Source organism: Aspergillus pseudodeflectus (assembly GCF_044049435.1).
Source record: "Aspergillus pseudodeflectus strain CBS 756.74 chromosome Unknown BJX68scaffold_27, whole genome shotgun sequence".
In the NCBI taxonomy this organism is placed as follows: Eukaryota; Fungi; Ascomycota; class Eurotiomycetes; order Eurotiales; family Aspergillaceae; genus Aspergillus; species Aspergillus pseudodeflectus.
The window spans coordinates 388,697-402,001 of NW_027263803.1; the positions used below are offsets into that span (position 1 = coordinate 388,697).

The following is a 13,305-nucleotide window of genomic DNA, read 5'->3' on the forward strand; positions in this document are numbered from 1 at the left end:
CTCTGCTCATTCGTGTCCAAGGCAGTATATATCTATCTCGTGAATTAACACTTTCTATGGTAACATCATCCTAGTTCTTCAGCCGTCCCGAGCTATGTCTCTCCGGCGCAATGAAGCGTGTTCTATATCCAATCGATATGCTTCTCCCGTTAGCACATCTACTGTCCAATAAAGGAAAGGGGCGGCTAACCCTGATTTCGTCTCATCCGCGAAGTTTTTGTGATCAGGATGGACACTTGCCCGAAAATCCTCGTCCTCCCACAGCCGCTTGAAGTCGTTGACATCTCTCATGACGAACTGCACAACGTAATCGTAGTCGGCAATCTTCTTCGACATTTGCATTTCCTCAGCATATGGACGACAAGAGGTGAAGTTATCGATCTGTTCAAGTAATAAGTATGAATGTAGATTGTCAGTAAGCGCAGGGAGGGGGTCAGGTATCTACCAGGTTATACTCCTTAATCCCATACTTGAGAAGAAAAGGCAAAGCGAGAGGAGCATGATAGTTGGTGAGGTATTTGTGGAAATCAGACTCGTTGAGTCCTGGCTTGCGAATACCGGTGATTGTGATGCAGATTTCTGTAGCCATTGTACTGCGAGCAGGGTGGTGGGGGGAAGATTAATGATGGATGCTAATCCTCGTGGGATCGGAATATTGCGAGGTATATAGAAAACGAGACTGGAATGCTGGATGCTACATTGCTTCTACAGGGTCGTTCTGGACCGTGGTTGTACACTGGATCCGGAGGGCTGGATTGTTTGGGTCAGACGAAAGCAGCGGGTGGGGTTGGAAGATCCGATGGCCGTGCTCGGATCTATGGAGATCTCTGGAATCAATTTCGATTGCTTATTGCTCCTTCGCGAATGGATGCATTGTTATCACCAAGTCACCATCATGTAGAGCTCGTATTAATCGCAGGCATCTTATGAGGATTGCAGGGATATTACTAGTAGTAGATTTAGCATGGGCGCGAGTCAGCTGCTAACTCACTGGGCGTTTAGAACGTTGCAGTCGGGCCATCCTTTGCTCCCTCATCTCAACTTCGCCCACAAACATGCCATCTCTTACGACCATTTCAGCCATTTCAGTTGGCATCTTATTCCCTCTGTTCCAATATGTAATCCGCCCGCTCCTCCTCTCCCCGCTCGCCAAAATCCCCAATGCACACTTCACCTCCTCCCTCTCCAGCCGATGGATTCAGAGCATTCGCCAGGCTGGCAACGAGGTGCTCACCATTCACGCTCTGCACCGCCAGCACGGCCCTGTCGTTCGGCTTGCGCCGAATGAACTGAGCGTCAATTCCCTGCATGGTCTTCGCATCATCTACACGGGCGCCTTTGAGAAGCATCCGCTCTACCGCGAACTGTTTCTCAATTTCCATACGGACAACCTGGTTGGTATGGTCCATAATGGCCCCCACGCCCGCCAGAAACGCATGTTGAGTCGAGTCTACTCCAAGTCGTACCTCCAGGAGTCGCCCGATGTTGCCATTCTCTCGGCGGTAGTTTTGTCTCAGCGACTGTTTCCCATTCTGCAGCGATTGGCTACAGATGGGGAGACCGTCAATGTCCTTCCACTCTTCCAGGCTGTTGGGATGGACTTTACCTCGTCGTATTTGTTTGGAACGCAGAACGGAACGAAATACCTCTTCAATCTGCCCGAGTGGCAGAAGTGGCTCGAGGAGTACGAGAAATTCAAGCATCTTAGCCTCGACGAGCGCGCAGACGGCTTCGTGGAAAAGTGGTGTCTCTCTCTGTGTCAACAGACTGAGAATGCAAAGCCTCAGACCCAACTGAACTCCTCTGAGCCAGTGGTCTACAAGTCACTTCGCGAAGCCTTGGTGAAGTCTCCAGATTCAAGGCCCCTCGACCTGACGATCGCCTCTGAGCTCCTCGACCATCTCATTGCTGGCCATGAAACATCTGGCATCACCTTTACCTATATCATGTGGGAACTTTCGCAGCGTCCAGAACTTCAGGTGGAACTTCGCCGGGAGCTCTTGAGCCTCGGAACCTCACTGAAGTATCCATTCTCGCCTGATGGTGGCCTTCCGGATCTCCCTCATCCATTTGCAATTGACTCTCTACCTCTACTCGACGCCATTGTTCGCGAGACACTCCGTCTACACGCCCCGGCATCATCGCCACTGCCCCGTCTCACACCAGATACACCTGGTGGAACGTCGATCAATGGATACGAGGGTATTCCTGGAGGTATCACGGTAGCTTCGTCAGCATATACTCTTCATCGAATTGAGGAAGTGTACCCGCACCCGGCTGAATGGCTTCCAGAGCGCTGGATCAATCCAAGCCCAGGAAAACAGCACGACATGCGCCGTTTGTGGTGGCCATTCGGAAGTGGAGGTAGGATGTGCCTGGGGAGCAATTTTGCCTTGCAAGGTATACTTGACGTTACTTGGTTAGCATCATATGAGCTGACATCATTGCAGAAATCAAACTCGTCATGGCGGCTGTATATACAAACTATACGACATCTATTGTCGATGACGAGGGCATCGAGCAGGACTTTGAAGAATTCATCTCGCTACCAAAAGGACGAAAGCTGGTGCTGAAATTCCACCATGTCAACGCCTGAAGCTCATGGTGAGCTCTTCTTCGGTTCACGGACCATGCAATATAACTGTCAAGGTCAGCAGCAATCCCTTTAGCATGCTCCAAAAATGTACATACCATACAAACATTCCCTTCCCCATCCCGATTAGAGCTCTTATCCCGACACTCCATAACCTTCCTCATATCAAACCCCAGCTTCTCATAAATCCCCACATTCGGCTGATTCCTCGAACTCTCCAAATAACACTTGACCCCCTCCTCATCCGCCTTCCTCGTAACCTCCTCAAACAACTTCCTCCCAACCCCCTTCCCCTGGGCCTCCGGCCTCACCGCAACAATATTACAAAAATAGTACCCGCGCTCATCATCCCAAATGGCCCCCTGCGCCTCCGCCTGCCTCTCCTTCCAGATATAGTATCGCCGCACATTCAGCCCCCCGCGCCCGCCGTGCCGAAGGTTATTCAACCCCTGCCGGAACCAGAGGACCCACCCATCGTACCAGGAGGTCCAGGATTCTGGTTGAGAGGGCGGATGCGGGGGGAGCCAGCATGAGACTCCGAGGATGCCTTCGGGTCCCGAGGGACCGGACTCTTCCTTTGCGACGTGGAATATGGCGTTTTTTATGCCCCAGAGGCAGCGCGCTTCTAGGGAGCCGTAGTTGCGGGTTTTGTTGAACTGGGTTGCTCGTTAGCTTGTTCATAATCTCCATGTTTTCTTTTCCATGTATATCTCCTTGCTTCTCAAGGGATATAGTTGGTGCACGGCAGACATACATTCTTCTCATCGAACACCCACCTGAAATATGGATCCTCCGCGAATGCAACCTGGATTACCTCGATTGCACCCGGGATATCCTTTTCTGTTAGAGGGTATACTTTGATAACCATTTTGCTTTTATACGTGTTTCTAATCCTCTAAGTGGCGAGTAGATAGTAGCTGTAGTGGTGGAAGATAACGGAGCTACTCGGTGTTAGTATGAATCTGAGAATCAGTCTCCGGAACTGCCAACGTACATTATCGTTGCGCTCTAAATCAAAGTTGCGCTTTCTTGGTATATGGGGTAATTGTAGATAACGGTTCTTGATGCTCGACAGCGAGGCTCACGGCGAATTCTGTTCGAGAAGAGGGAGGGCTGTCCTTTGCATGCGGGTGGCGAAATCAGCAAAGTCTTTAATTGTAGGATGTGAGGAGGAAACTGTCGAGGCAGTGTCTTATAATCGTGAGTTGATTGAGAGCTAAAATAGTAACTGAATCGGGCAGGTTCATGCGGATGGATCCATCACGGGATTATCCACTTTTTGCCTTTGATCTAAACAGAGTCTATACATCTAGCTATCTGTGATAATGTGATATCTTATACGGAGTAAGTAAGTAGGAAGCATTATATATTACCTAGGTAGTCTATAACGTCTATATTGAGAAGAAGATGATAATTACGCCTCCCACTCCTCAAACAGCTTCGAATCAAGATCGAAGAACCCCTCTAGGACTCCCATTCCCCTTACCCTCTCCGCCTCAACCCGCTCCCAACCCCACTCCTCTCCATCCCAGGAAGCCTCGTTGACCCTCTTATCGGCTCTCAACTTGCTACCCTCGGGAATATCCCCATCCTGCAACTTAAGCACCTCGCGCACAAGCGACCCGTCCACACCACTCGCCGTCGCCGTAATGCCCGCCGGCGTCCCCGTCCCCGAGGCATCCTCCGATTCCACGCCGGCAGCAGAAGCAGAAACAGCGGGCTCAGCAGCACCCTCAGGCCTTTCCGGCAGGAACCCACTCTTCCTCAACACCCTCTCCGGCGCAATCGTCAACCGCCCCTTCTTAACAACATACTTACTCACAGCCGTCGCATAGAGCACCCTCTTCTCGCCTTTCTTCGCCGGCGGCGCAAGGAAGAAACTCAAAATATACATCCACTTTTGGTCCCACGCCAGCACGCGCGACTCAACCTCGTACAGAGCATACGGCTTGATCTCGCGCTTGAAGCTACAAAACACGGACCCCAGCGCAATGTAGATTGATTTCCGCGGCGGGACGGGTTTCCCAGCATCGCGCGCCGCGGCGGCGAATTCGGCGTCGAGTTCCTTGCTCAAGAGGCCGACGCCGGGGCTGTAGATGCGCGTTACGAGCGCTGTGCGCGAGACGTCGAGGTCACTGAAGTAGGTGCTGTTGGACTTGTGGAGGTTGTAGTCTGTTTCGAGGAGCGGGGTGCGGGTTTTTATGGACATGGGGACGAAGATGGGGTGTGTTGGTTTGCCGGTTGCGGTTGTCAGGGCTTTGTTCTTGGGGAAGAAGGGGGCGTTTGGGCGCCAGCGGATGTTGATGAGGAAGTGGCGGAATAGGCGGACCTGAATGGATATATCTGGTTAGGTTTCCTAGTTCAAGCGATGAGGGTGAGGTGGGTGACTTACGTGCCATACGAACGGGAGGTTCTTCAGGTTGAGGACTGCGAGGACGAGCGCAAGGGTTCGCCATGTAGCGAGCGCTGAGAACGCCGCACGAGCATTTTCAAGGGTTAAAGCTGCCATTATGTCTAACATATAGGGTAGAAAAGGAAAGAAAAAGGAGTGGAAGAGAAACGGTGAGATTAATGAATGTACTCAGGGTAGATTGACCGATGGTAGATAATCACGGATGGCGCCGTTGCGGGGATTTTCTGGGGCAACCAGACGCGGATAAAGGTAATTATATACACGAAGAAAAGGAGCGGAGATTTATGGTATCATCAAAAGAAATCGGATAGTCAGCTTGTGAAGCTGTTGGAGACACACTGACTTGGCTGAATTGTTGGGAATAATCCACAATCGCGATGCCGAGGTAGTGTACATATTTCACGTGAAGTCCATTACTAAGATATGCATTTATGCAGGTACAAGTTGAGGAGTATATAGGGAGCAGATGATAAGATTCATTCAACTAAAAACTAAAAAATGGCCATACAGTTTGGCGGACTCGATACTCCATTCTTGCAATTCAACGGACTACTCGACACAAAAAAGGTCCACCGTCCATGCTCCTTACACATCTTCGCCAACTCCTCTAGATCGAACATCTCCCCAATCGGCACTCCCCAGCCCGCGAGCAAGTGATGGTGTAGATCAAACTCCGGGTTCAGCGGTGGAAACACCTCAAAACTTACTGCGTCCGACGCAACAGCCGCAAAGTGGTTATCCCAGAAGAACCGCAGTACGCGCTCGCTCTGCTCGATCCCTGCGTGTTTCGGCATCGCCTGCGCGCTATACTCCTGTTTCTGGGTCTCGTTCATACCTGCCCATGTCTGTGGAAGTCCGACGCGGAGAAAGAAGATGTCCCCGCGCTGGAACTCGATCTTGGACTCTTTGGCGATTTCCAGAACCGTGTCGAGGGAGATTTGATCCTGTGCTAGAGCATTGATAGGGAGACCTCGTTTTTCAGCCCATGAAACGTAGTCGATTAGCACACCACGCCCGGCAATTCCCTTCTTGGCCCAGAATCCGATTCCGATACGCGAGTTTTGGGGATCCTGGATCTCCTCAGCTGTCGTACCGCCGTAGAATAGTTTACGGGACGAATCCTCGCTCGTCGGCGCAGGCCCGTTATGATGTCGGAATCCGTCCCACTGAGACGATTGCTGAGGGTTAAAGTGGTACTCGTCGTCAAAGGCGATACCCTCGGCGACCCATTTCACCTTGTGCTCAAAGGGCTTGCGCTTGAATCCTAAAGCGCCAGGTTAGCTATTATAGTTCTAGTTCTGAAGGAAACAGGTTATCTGCTGTGCTCACCTGGAGGGTTTAGGTTCTCGAGGTCCCAGTTTAGACATACGCGCTCTCCGGTCTGGATTTGTGTGCGCGCTGCGTTGGCGATGATGTCCGGGGTCAGTATGCGGAGCATGCCGAGGCCTTCTTCTTCTGAGCCTGGCGCCGCGGGCCAGTACTGGCGCTTGTTGGGGAGGTCATCGAACTTCTTCGGGAGATCGAAAGCAGCCATGTTTGCTGGGGAAGAGCTGAATGAGTGTCGCTGTGTTGTTGGAAGAAGGTAATTGTGAGGCAGTTCTGCGAGCAACTGGACATGCCCACTTGTCCCGCACTTCAGGATAAATACATCGGATAATTCAGACCGGCAGGTGGGGGATGATGCAGTGGTCTCGGAGTCGGAGCAAGTCCGCTACCAGAGCGGCGCCGAAGATACTCCAAGTCGAGATGGGCGCAAAGGCGCTATAAGAATAAAGTATATATTTAAGTAGTCACAATAAAGAGCTCATGATAATCATGCAGAGTTACATATCGATCGTTTACTACAAGTCATCCACGTCATCGTCCACCGAAGACTTTCCCTGTTTGTTGAGTCGGGACATCTCGTGCTCGTCTCCAGATCGCGAAGAGCCTCCGGCTGACATGGCAATTGCTTGTCGTCCAGTATCCGAGGACTCCAGAAACTCGCGCAAGCGCCGCTTGCCCTCAATCAGCGCCTGGTTTGATGCGGCCTCCGTCATCTTTATGATAGGTCCCCATAAGTTGAGCTGGTAGGTCACGTATGCCCCGACGGCGCACACGAAGAGTAGGAAGAAGTACGCAGGGTTGCGGAGGACTGTAGTGCATAGCCGGTCAGCAATGAAAGGGAGTCAGAAACAAGAGAATGGGAAACCGTACCAGCTATAATCTCGTTCCAACCCAGAGCCAGGAGGAGGCCGTAAAAGTACAGGGGAACCTGGGTCATTCCTCCAATGGCGCTCCGCTTGGCTTCCACATACACGCCATCCGCAGCTTTCTTGAATCGCACAGTGAGCTCTTGACGCTTCGCATCGCCAAGAACGGTCATTTCCTCCTCCAGGCTCTTGCCTTCTTCTTCGTCCACGCCTCCGATGGGTGCCAAATCTTCCTCATCTGCAGGAGTAGCTGAGCTAGGAGTGTGTCCGATCCAGCGGTCCAGTGGCGGAGGAGCCGAGTTCTCAGCCAGTCGGAACTTTGAGAGAAGCGGGATCAGAGTCAATGTCGACTCGCGGGCTCGAGTGTAGAGGCCCTCAATGTCGTCAGTTGGTCGCCAGATTCTAGGAACACCAGCCTCGTCGTAGCGGAACTTGTCTTCAAAGTTCTCTCTTAGCTTGAGTAAAAGATTGCCCTCGACCATCTCCTCTTCGATCTTGGCACGCAAGACTCCCCAAGACTTCCTCCGTAGTCTCCACAGGCCAACATCGACCTCCTCTAAACTGGCGTCAAAGCTGCTAGCGCGGTCCGTAAATCTCCTCTCGGCATCAAGGACCGTCTCGACAAAGACATTCCACACCCGATCCCAGAATCTCGTCTCCGACGGCTTCTCGCCAGATTCCGGCGCAGCACCACCGGCACGTCCGGAGCCGAGGGCATTGAACTCGAGGCCAACAGAATCACCCAAGCGAGACTGAACCCATCGCTCAACACGCGTTGCCAGTCGCCTCATTTCATCTCTTCGTAATCGGCCACTAACCTCTGCAAGTTCCTTCTCATACAAGGCCAATTCTTGCTGATAATCACTCCAGGGAGTACCTTCAACGACCGTCGTGCGAGCAACTTCTTCAAACTTCTCCAACGCTTTTTTAACCTCGTCATTGACAATTTCAGCAAAGTCATATCCGGTGCCTTTCTTCTGCCCCGCCTTGACGGCGGCGGTCACGGCTTCACTGAATTCGTTGATGCCAGACTTGTGGGCAGCCTCGAGCTGGCCCCGAAGAAGAGCCTTTAGACGAGAATCCACCTTATTCTCAAGTTCGGCCCGTTTCCGCTGATAGACACCCTTGTGATATCGGCTTGCTTCGGCTTCGAAATTCTTTATAGATTTGGCACGCGCTGACCGCATGACGGGCCCCAGGCCACCTAGAACTTCAGGTTCCCCAAGGCGAGCAGCCTGGGACTGCTTGTCTTCAAACGGAACAATAGCCTCGTCAAAGGCGACCATCACCTCGCGGAGAATTTCGTCACATCGGAACTGCGCGAGTAATTCTTGTTGAGTTGGCAAGTCCAAATCTTTGTTGTTGACAATCTGATCCCAGATGCCTTCAGCATATACCGAAAAACCATCCGCAGGAATGCGGCGATGGTACTCTGGAAGGAATACTCCACCCTCGGAGAATTCGCCGTTGCGCGCATCGAGTTGGGCATTTTTCTGTCCCTCACGGAAACGTAAGCTGAGCTTCTTCGTTTCTTCGACAAATTTCTCGGGTTGGTAGCTCTTGTGAGGGAGCCCATAGAACTGAAAGTCAAAGTAATCATGGACACTCGAACGTTCCAGGCCCGAAGGTTTAGAGATCGAATCCCACAAACGAGACATGTCTTCCATCAATGTCTTTTGCAAGGCCTTGAGCGGCGTGCCGCCGACGAAATCACGGATTACGAAGAACAAGAGAGACCGGTGAGTGGTGCTAAAAAAAAAAGAATCAGCCCTGATCTATGGTTCGAGTGGTCGGTGACGTACTGCTTATCCTTAAGGAACAACTGGAGATTGACCTCAAAGACAGTCTTGAGCAAGCCCATGTTGGCGCCTTGATACAGACCAACTTGGTGCTCCCAAATGTTGACAATCAGGACCTCACTGGTAGCGAGCGCGAAGAGAGCGCTCTTGCGCTCAAAGTCCTGGTCTTCTCCTCTCTCGCGACCATCAGTACCCTCCACATCCATTACCAAGATGTTGTCGGCCATGGACTTTCCATCTCCATTCTTGTTTTTGGACAGCCAGATACCCTTGGTGGTCTGACGTCTCTCGGCCTCGGCCATGACGGAGAAGTGGGTGCCGAAGAGGTGATTAAGGAGGGTCGACTTTCCGGTGGACTGGGAGCCGAAGACCGATATGAGATGGTAGTTGAAGCCGGCCGGTGCGACATTTTCCAAGCTTAGATACCTGGACAAGTTTGTACTATAGCATTGTTAGTTCTGAAGCCACTACCCCATTGCCACACAAGGATGCGGTCCGACGTCACATTGAGCTACAAGCACAAACGAACTCTCAGCAGCAGGGAACCTACTTGAAATCTTTATTCTCGTCTATAACTTGAACACCATGCTCATAAGTCGTCTTATCGCTGCTATCGCTGCCAATGGGGGCAAAGTGGCCATTGGTCGCCATGTTGAGGAACGCTGTTGGGATTCACCCAAAGCCAAAAAAAATCGGATGTCGCGAGAATCAAAATGCGGCGATTAGTGCTGGAATATTCCCATGTGAGAAGCGACGAAAGTGCGGCTGGAACGTTGCGTGAGGGCGAGTATGCGGAGTAGGCTGGGATGGTAGTAAGGAGGCAGGGGAATAATAATGCAGGAGAAATTGGATGCAGGGGATGGGGAACTGAACTTCGATGAAGTAAGAAAGGGTCACGGAGAATGGTGTCAATCACAAGACTCTTGCAGCCACGCACAAATCGAGCTCAACGACCTCGTGGTGCGCCCGAGGTTGATTGGAAGGCCAAGTTGGTCTCGTCCCCAGCCTCCAGGAGTGGGCAGGAGGCATCCTGGGCGTCATCGTTGCCTGAGTTTCGAGGCAGAAATATACCTGTTCAGGTCTAGCGTAGTTGATCAGATGTTATGTTCATGGGCACATGCTACGAGCACTGGGCAACAGAGTACATCATTTGTAGTTTTATTGCGGCCTCGGGACTTGTTAGATTCATTCAATTCGTATATAAATGGCAAGAGAGGAGAAGATAAAAACATTCTACATGGTGAATAAAATACATATATGAAATACAGCTCAAAAACTCCAGAGCGACCCCAGTGCCAATAAAACGACGTTCTGAATCTCCTCGCGGTCCCCTGCACGGCAAGCTATAAGACCCAGAAAGAGACTTTTCATTTAGTACACAGCAGCCATCTAGGCCTCGACGACACGGGTGATCAAACCAGTGGCAACGGTGCGGCCACCTTCACGGATGTTGAAACGCTCACCAGCCTCAGCAGCGACAGGGTTGAGGAGGGAAAGGATCATCTCCACGTTGTCACCGGGCATGACACGGCGGGAGTTGTCACCGTCGGGGAAAGTAAGATCGCAAGCCTCGTCTATAGTACGTGTTAGAAATGACCCTAAAGTCTTCCACGACAAACAATATGGTGGAACTTACCAGCAGTGCGAATGTAGCATTGGGGACGGTAGTTGACACCGAAACCGTTGCGGCGACCACCCTCAGCCTCGGTCAAAACGTACATGGAAACCATGAACTTCTTGTTGGCCTTGGCAGTGCCAGGAGCGGCAACAACCATACCACGCTTGACATCCTCACGGCGAATACCACGGAGCAGGAGACCTGAGCTGTCACCGGCGCGAGACTCATCACAGTGCTTCTTGAAGGTTTCAATGTCAGTGACCTTGGTCTTGATGGGAGCGCCACCACCACCGAGGATCTCGACTTCGCTATCCTTCTTGAGGATACCACGCTCGACACGGCCAGAGGCAACGGTACCACGGCCGGCAATAGAGAACACTTCTTCAATGGACATCAGGAAGGGCTTGTCCAGGTCACGCTCGGGGGTAGGGATCCAGGTATCGACGGCTTCGAGCAGCTGATCGATACGCTCGGCACCGATGTCGGGGCGGCGGTCCTCGAGAGCGCACAGAGCGGAACCGAAGATGATGGGGGTCTCCTCGCCCTCGAAACCGTAGGTTCCAAGAAGCTCGCGCATTTCCAGCTCAACGAGCTCCAACATCTCAGGGTCATCAACGGCATCAACCTTGTTGACGAACACTACAAGTCTCTGGACACCGACCTGGCGGGCAAGCAACAAGTGCTCACGAGTCTGAGGCCTGTTGTAAAATTAGCCTTCTTCCTGGTGAAGTCGAGAATCCGGGGTAGCCTACATCTGACCATCGGAGGCAGCAACGACTACAATGGCACCATCCATGCTGGCAGCTCCAGTAATCATGTTCTTAATGTAATCAGCGTGACCGGGGCAGTCGACGTGAGCGTAATGTCTGTTGTCCGTGGAGAACTCGATGTGTGCGGTTGAGATGGTGATACCACGCTTGCGCTCCTCAGGGGCCTTATCAATGGCACCATACTCGAGGAAGGTAGCAAGGCCCTTGGAAGCCTGGTGCTTGGTGATGGCAGCGGTCAATGTGGTCTGAGAGAAAAGGCATTAGTTATCAAAGCAGTACTTTGGATGAAAGTTGACGAAGATGCGGGTCTCACCTTGCCGTGATCGACGTGTCCAATGGTACCTTCACAGCATTATTAGAATAAACACCAGGTTAATGGAGTCAAGAAAAGCATACCAATGTTCACGTGAGGCTTGGTGCGCTCGAAAACAGTGGCCATCCCGCGGGCAGTCTGCCTGTCCTTGGAGAGCGCATAGTGGACGGGGTTAACGGCGCGAGGACGCAGGAGAGCCGTCCTGGTCGTGCGGAAAAGAAGGTTGGCGGTTCTAGAAATTCCCGACATGATGAATGCCTCGCAATGATAAAGACAAACAGAAAAGAAGACTAGGACACGCGATGGATAGCAGAAAGGAGAGGCGGACGACAGGTTGAGCTTTGCTGAAAAATTTAGGGGACGTGCTTAGTCATTCATGGCGGATGTTCCTGGCCGGGAGCCCTTCGGCCGCCCGTGGCTAGACAACGCTTGGAGCATCCAGATTTCGGATTGCTAAGACAGCTTCGTCGCATGCCTACTGTCATTCATCTAGATAAATGCTCGAGCGCATTTATCTGTACGACAGGCCATCTCCGCGTAGCCTGTAATCTCTTAGTGGAAGCTGATTTCATATTATACATGATCCCTGGCTCTAGGAGCCAGATATACCTACACACCCAAACTTGCCCAACACCTCTATACTACAATCAATGAAAATGACCTCTTTCATGTCTCACGTTTCTTTACAGTAAGCATGAGTCGCCTGCCCGGCTCTCCTTCCATAGCCTTGGTCTGCACAGCATCGGCATCCTTGATGGTCTGTAATACCTTGTCCATCACACTCTTGACTTCCTCAACCGTCGGAGGCCGCTTACCCTTTTTTCTCAAGAGAATGATCTCAACCTTGCAACCTTTTTCGAGAAAGCTCGTTATTTGCTTTAAGCGATGAGTCAGGTCGTTGTTATCAATGGCCCAATTCAGCTCCATTTGTTTCACAGAGACCTTGGCAGCACGAGCTGCTTTTGCGTATGCACGCTCACTCTCCCGAAGAGCAGCGCGGTTGACGATTTTGCAAACAGGCGGCTCGTTCGTGGGAGAGACGGGCGATACTTGGAGGACAAAGTTCGCTGGCCGCTCAATCGAGCGTAGGACTCTTGAAAGCATCTCTGGTGGACCCAGCCGGCCGTCCTCCTCTACGATTCGGACATAATGTGCTTTGATAGCTTCGTCCTTAGGTTGTTCGGCTTTGTTGGCTATCTTGGGCGTATCGGAGGACCCAGGCCCACGCCAACGGGCACAGGGCCGTGACGAGTGAAAAGGGCGTAGTTGTAAGGGTATGTGCCTATGGACAGAGGAAGTAAACTGGGCGCGCGGAATCGTTTGCGGGACGAGGAATATCTGGCGAAGAGCTTGTGTCGCAGAGACAAGGCCGCGAATATGCTTCATAGTTGGAAGGCAATAAGGGGTAGTACGTGGGTAGAAAGAGGACAGCTGGATGTTCAGCTTGAAGATTGGCGTAAATATCTGGGCCACCAACTTCAGTCAAGTGGTGGAAGAAAGTCCGGGTAGCTGCGAGGAGAATTTGAATGCATGCGGTTGGACCCCGACCTGGCAGCCACAGTTCCAGGCTCCGAGATCGACGCCACAGCGGATCTGATCCCTTTTCC

At 51.9% G+C, this 13,305-nt stretch overlaps 7 protein-coding genes across 7 annotated transcripts; 1 reads left to right on the forward strand and 6 right to left on the reverse strand.

The window, feature by feature from the left end:
- Positions 1-57: 57 nt before the first annotated feature.
- Positions 58-908, reverse strand: BJX68DRAFT_239309 (EthD domain-containing protein). Its single transcript, XM_071040504.1, has 3 exons — positions 446-908; positions 191-381; positions 58-140 (listed from the first exon to the last, which is right to left on the reverse strand). Exons 1-3 carry the CDS (start codon positions 587-589, stop codon positions 71-73), a joined length of 405 nt encoding a protein of 134 aa, XP_070898074.1. The 5' UTR covers positions 590-908; the 3' UTR covers positions 58-70.
- Positions 909-1,021: 113 nt separating this feature from the next.
- BJX68DRAFT_108005 (cytochrome P450) lies at positions 1,022-2,814 on the forward strand. Its single transcript, XM_071035866.1, has 2 exons — positions 1,022-2,400; positions 2,451-2,814. The coding sequence occupies exons 1-2, from the start codon at positions 1,056-1,058 to the stop codon at positions 2,594-2,596; spliced, it is 1,491 nt and encodes a 496-aa protein (XP_070898075.1). The 5' UTR covers positions 1,022-1,055; the 3' UTR covers positions 2,597-2,814.
- BJX68DRAFT_239311 (GNAT family N-acetyltransferase) lies at positions 2,449-3,791 on the reverse strand. Its single transcript, XM_071040505.1, has 4 exons — positions 3,588-3,791; positions 3,348-3,534; positions 2,692-3,249; positions 2,449-2,641 (listed from the first exon to the last, which is right to left on the reverse strand). Exons 2-4 carry the CDS (start codon positions 3,459-3,461, stop codon positions 2,600-2,602), a joined length of 714 nt encoding a protein of 237 aa, XP_070898076.1. The 5' UTR covers positions 3,462-3,534; positions 3,588-3,791; the 3' UTR covers positions 2,449-2,599.
- A 216-nt stretch (positions 3,792-4,007) lies between these two features.
- Positions 4,008-6,540, reverse strand: BJX68DRAFT_276438 (uncharacterized protein; the record flags this gene model as incomplete). The annotated part of the gene is made up of 4 exons (XM_071048095.1): positions 4,008-4,922; positions 4,986-5,107; positions 5,515-6,270; positions 6,336-6,540. The coding sequence occupies 4 exons, from the start codon at positions 6,538-6,540 to the stop codon at positions 4,008-4,010; spliced, it is 1,998 nt and encodes a 665-aa protein (XP_070898077.1).
- A 221-nt stretch (positions 6,541-6,761) lies between these two features.
- Positions 6,762-9,972, reverse strand: sey1 (dynamin-like GTPase SEY1). The gene is made up of 4 exons (XM_071040506.1): positions 9,548-9,972; positions 9,001-9,438; positions 7,203-8,947; positions 6,762-7,140 (listed from the first exon to the last, which is right to left on the reverse strand). Exons 1-4 carry the CDS (start codon positions 9,646-9,648, stop codon positions 6,848-6,850), a joined length of 2,577 nt encoding a protein of 858 aa, XP_070898078.1. The 5' UTR covers positions 9,649-9,972; the 3' UTR covers positions 6,762-6,847.
- A 194-nt stretch (positions 9,973-10,166) lies between these two features.
- On the reverse strand, positions 10,167-12,099 carry BJX68DRAFT_239320 (translation elongation factor Tu). The gene is made up of 5 exons (XM_071040507.1): positions 11,782-12,099; positions 11,699-11,727; positions 11,368-11,630; positions 10,634-11,313; positions 10,167-10,571 (listed from the first exon to the last, which is right to left on the reverse strand). Exons 1-5 carry the CDS (start codon positions 11,945-11,947, stop codon positions 10,387-10,389), a joined length of 1,323 nt encoding a protein of 440 aa, XP_070898079.1. The 5' UTR covers positions 11,948-12,099; the 3' UTR covers positions 10,167-10,386.
- Positions 12,100-13,208, reverse strand: BJX68DRAFT_239321 (putative translation initiation factor IF3). The gene has a single exon (XM_071040508.1). It carries the CDS (start codon positions 13,082-13,084, stop codon positions 12,365-12,367), a length of 720 nt encoding a protein of 239 aa, XP_070898080.1. The 5' UTR covers positions 13,085-13,208; the 3' UTR covers positions 12,100-12,364.
- Between the last annotated feature and the right edge of the window lie 97 nt (positions 13,209-13,305).

Coding starts and splice junctions, on each gene's coding strand:
- BJX68DRAFT_239309 (XM_071040504.1), bottom strand. CDS start 589: ATGGCTACAGAAATCTGCATCACAATCACCGGTATTCGCAAGCCAGGA. Junction 382..445: donor GGATTAAGGAGTATAACCTG/GTAGATACCTGA, acceptor TTACTTGAACAG/ATCGATAACTTCACCTCTTG. Junction 141..190: donor GCGGATGAGACGAAATCAGG/GTTAGCCGCCCC, acceptor TAACGGGAGAAG/CATATCGATTGGATATAGAA.
- BJX68DRAFT_108005 (XM_071035866.1), top strand. CDS start 1,056: ATGCCATCTCTTACGACCATTTCAGCCATTTCAGTTGGCATCTTATTC. Junction 2,401..2,450: donor GAGCAATTTTGCCTTGCAAG/GTATACTTGACG, acceptor ACATCATTGCAG/AAATCAAACTCGTCATGGCG.
- BJX68DRAFT_239311 (XM_071040505.1), bottom strand. CDS start 3,461: ATGGTTATCAAAGTATACCCTCTAACAGAAAAGGATATCCCGGGTGCA. Junction 3,250..3,347: donor GGGTGTTCGATGAGAAGAAT/GTATGTCTGCCG, acceptor CGAGCAACCCAG/TTCAACAAAACCCGCAACTA. Junction 2,642..2,691: donor GGGAAGGGAATGTTTGTATG/GTATGTACATTT, acceptor TGACCTTGACAG/TTATATTGCATGGTCCGTGA.
- sey1 (XM_071040506.1), bottom strand. CDS start 9,648: ATGGCGACCAATGGCCACTTTGCCCCCATTGGCAGCGATAGCAGCGAT. Junction 9,439..9,547: donor GACGAGAATAAAGATTTCAA/GTAGGTTCCCTG, acceptor ACAATGCTATAG/TACAAACTTGTCCAGGTATC. Junction 7,141..7,202: donor TTGGAACGAGATTATAGCTG/GTACGGTTTCCC, acceptor TATGCACTACAG/TCCTCCGCAACCCTGCGTAC.
- BJX68DRAFT_239320 (XM_071040507.1), bottom strand. CDS start 11,947: ATGTCGGGAATTTCTAGAACCGCCAACCTTCTTTTCCGCACGACCAGG. Junction 11,314..11,367: donor GCTGCCTCCGATGGTCAGAT/GTAGGCTACCCC, acceptor ATTTTACAACAG/GCCTCAGACTCGTGAGCACT. Junction 10,572..10,633: donor ATGCTACATTCGCACTGCTG/GTAAGTTCCACC, acceptor CACGTACTATAG/ACGAGGCTTGCGATCTTACT.
- BJX68DRAFT_239321 (XM_071040508.1), bottom strand. CDS start 13,084: ATGAAGCATATTCGCGGCCTTGTCTCTGCGACACAAGCTCTTCGCCAG.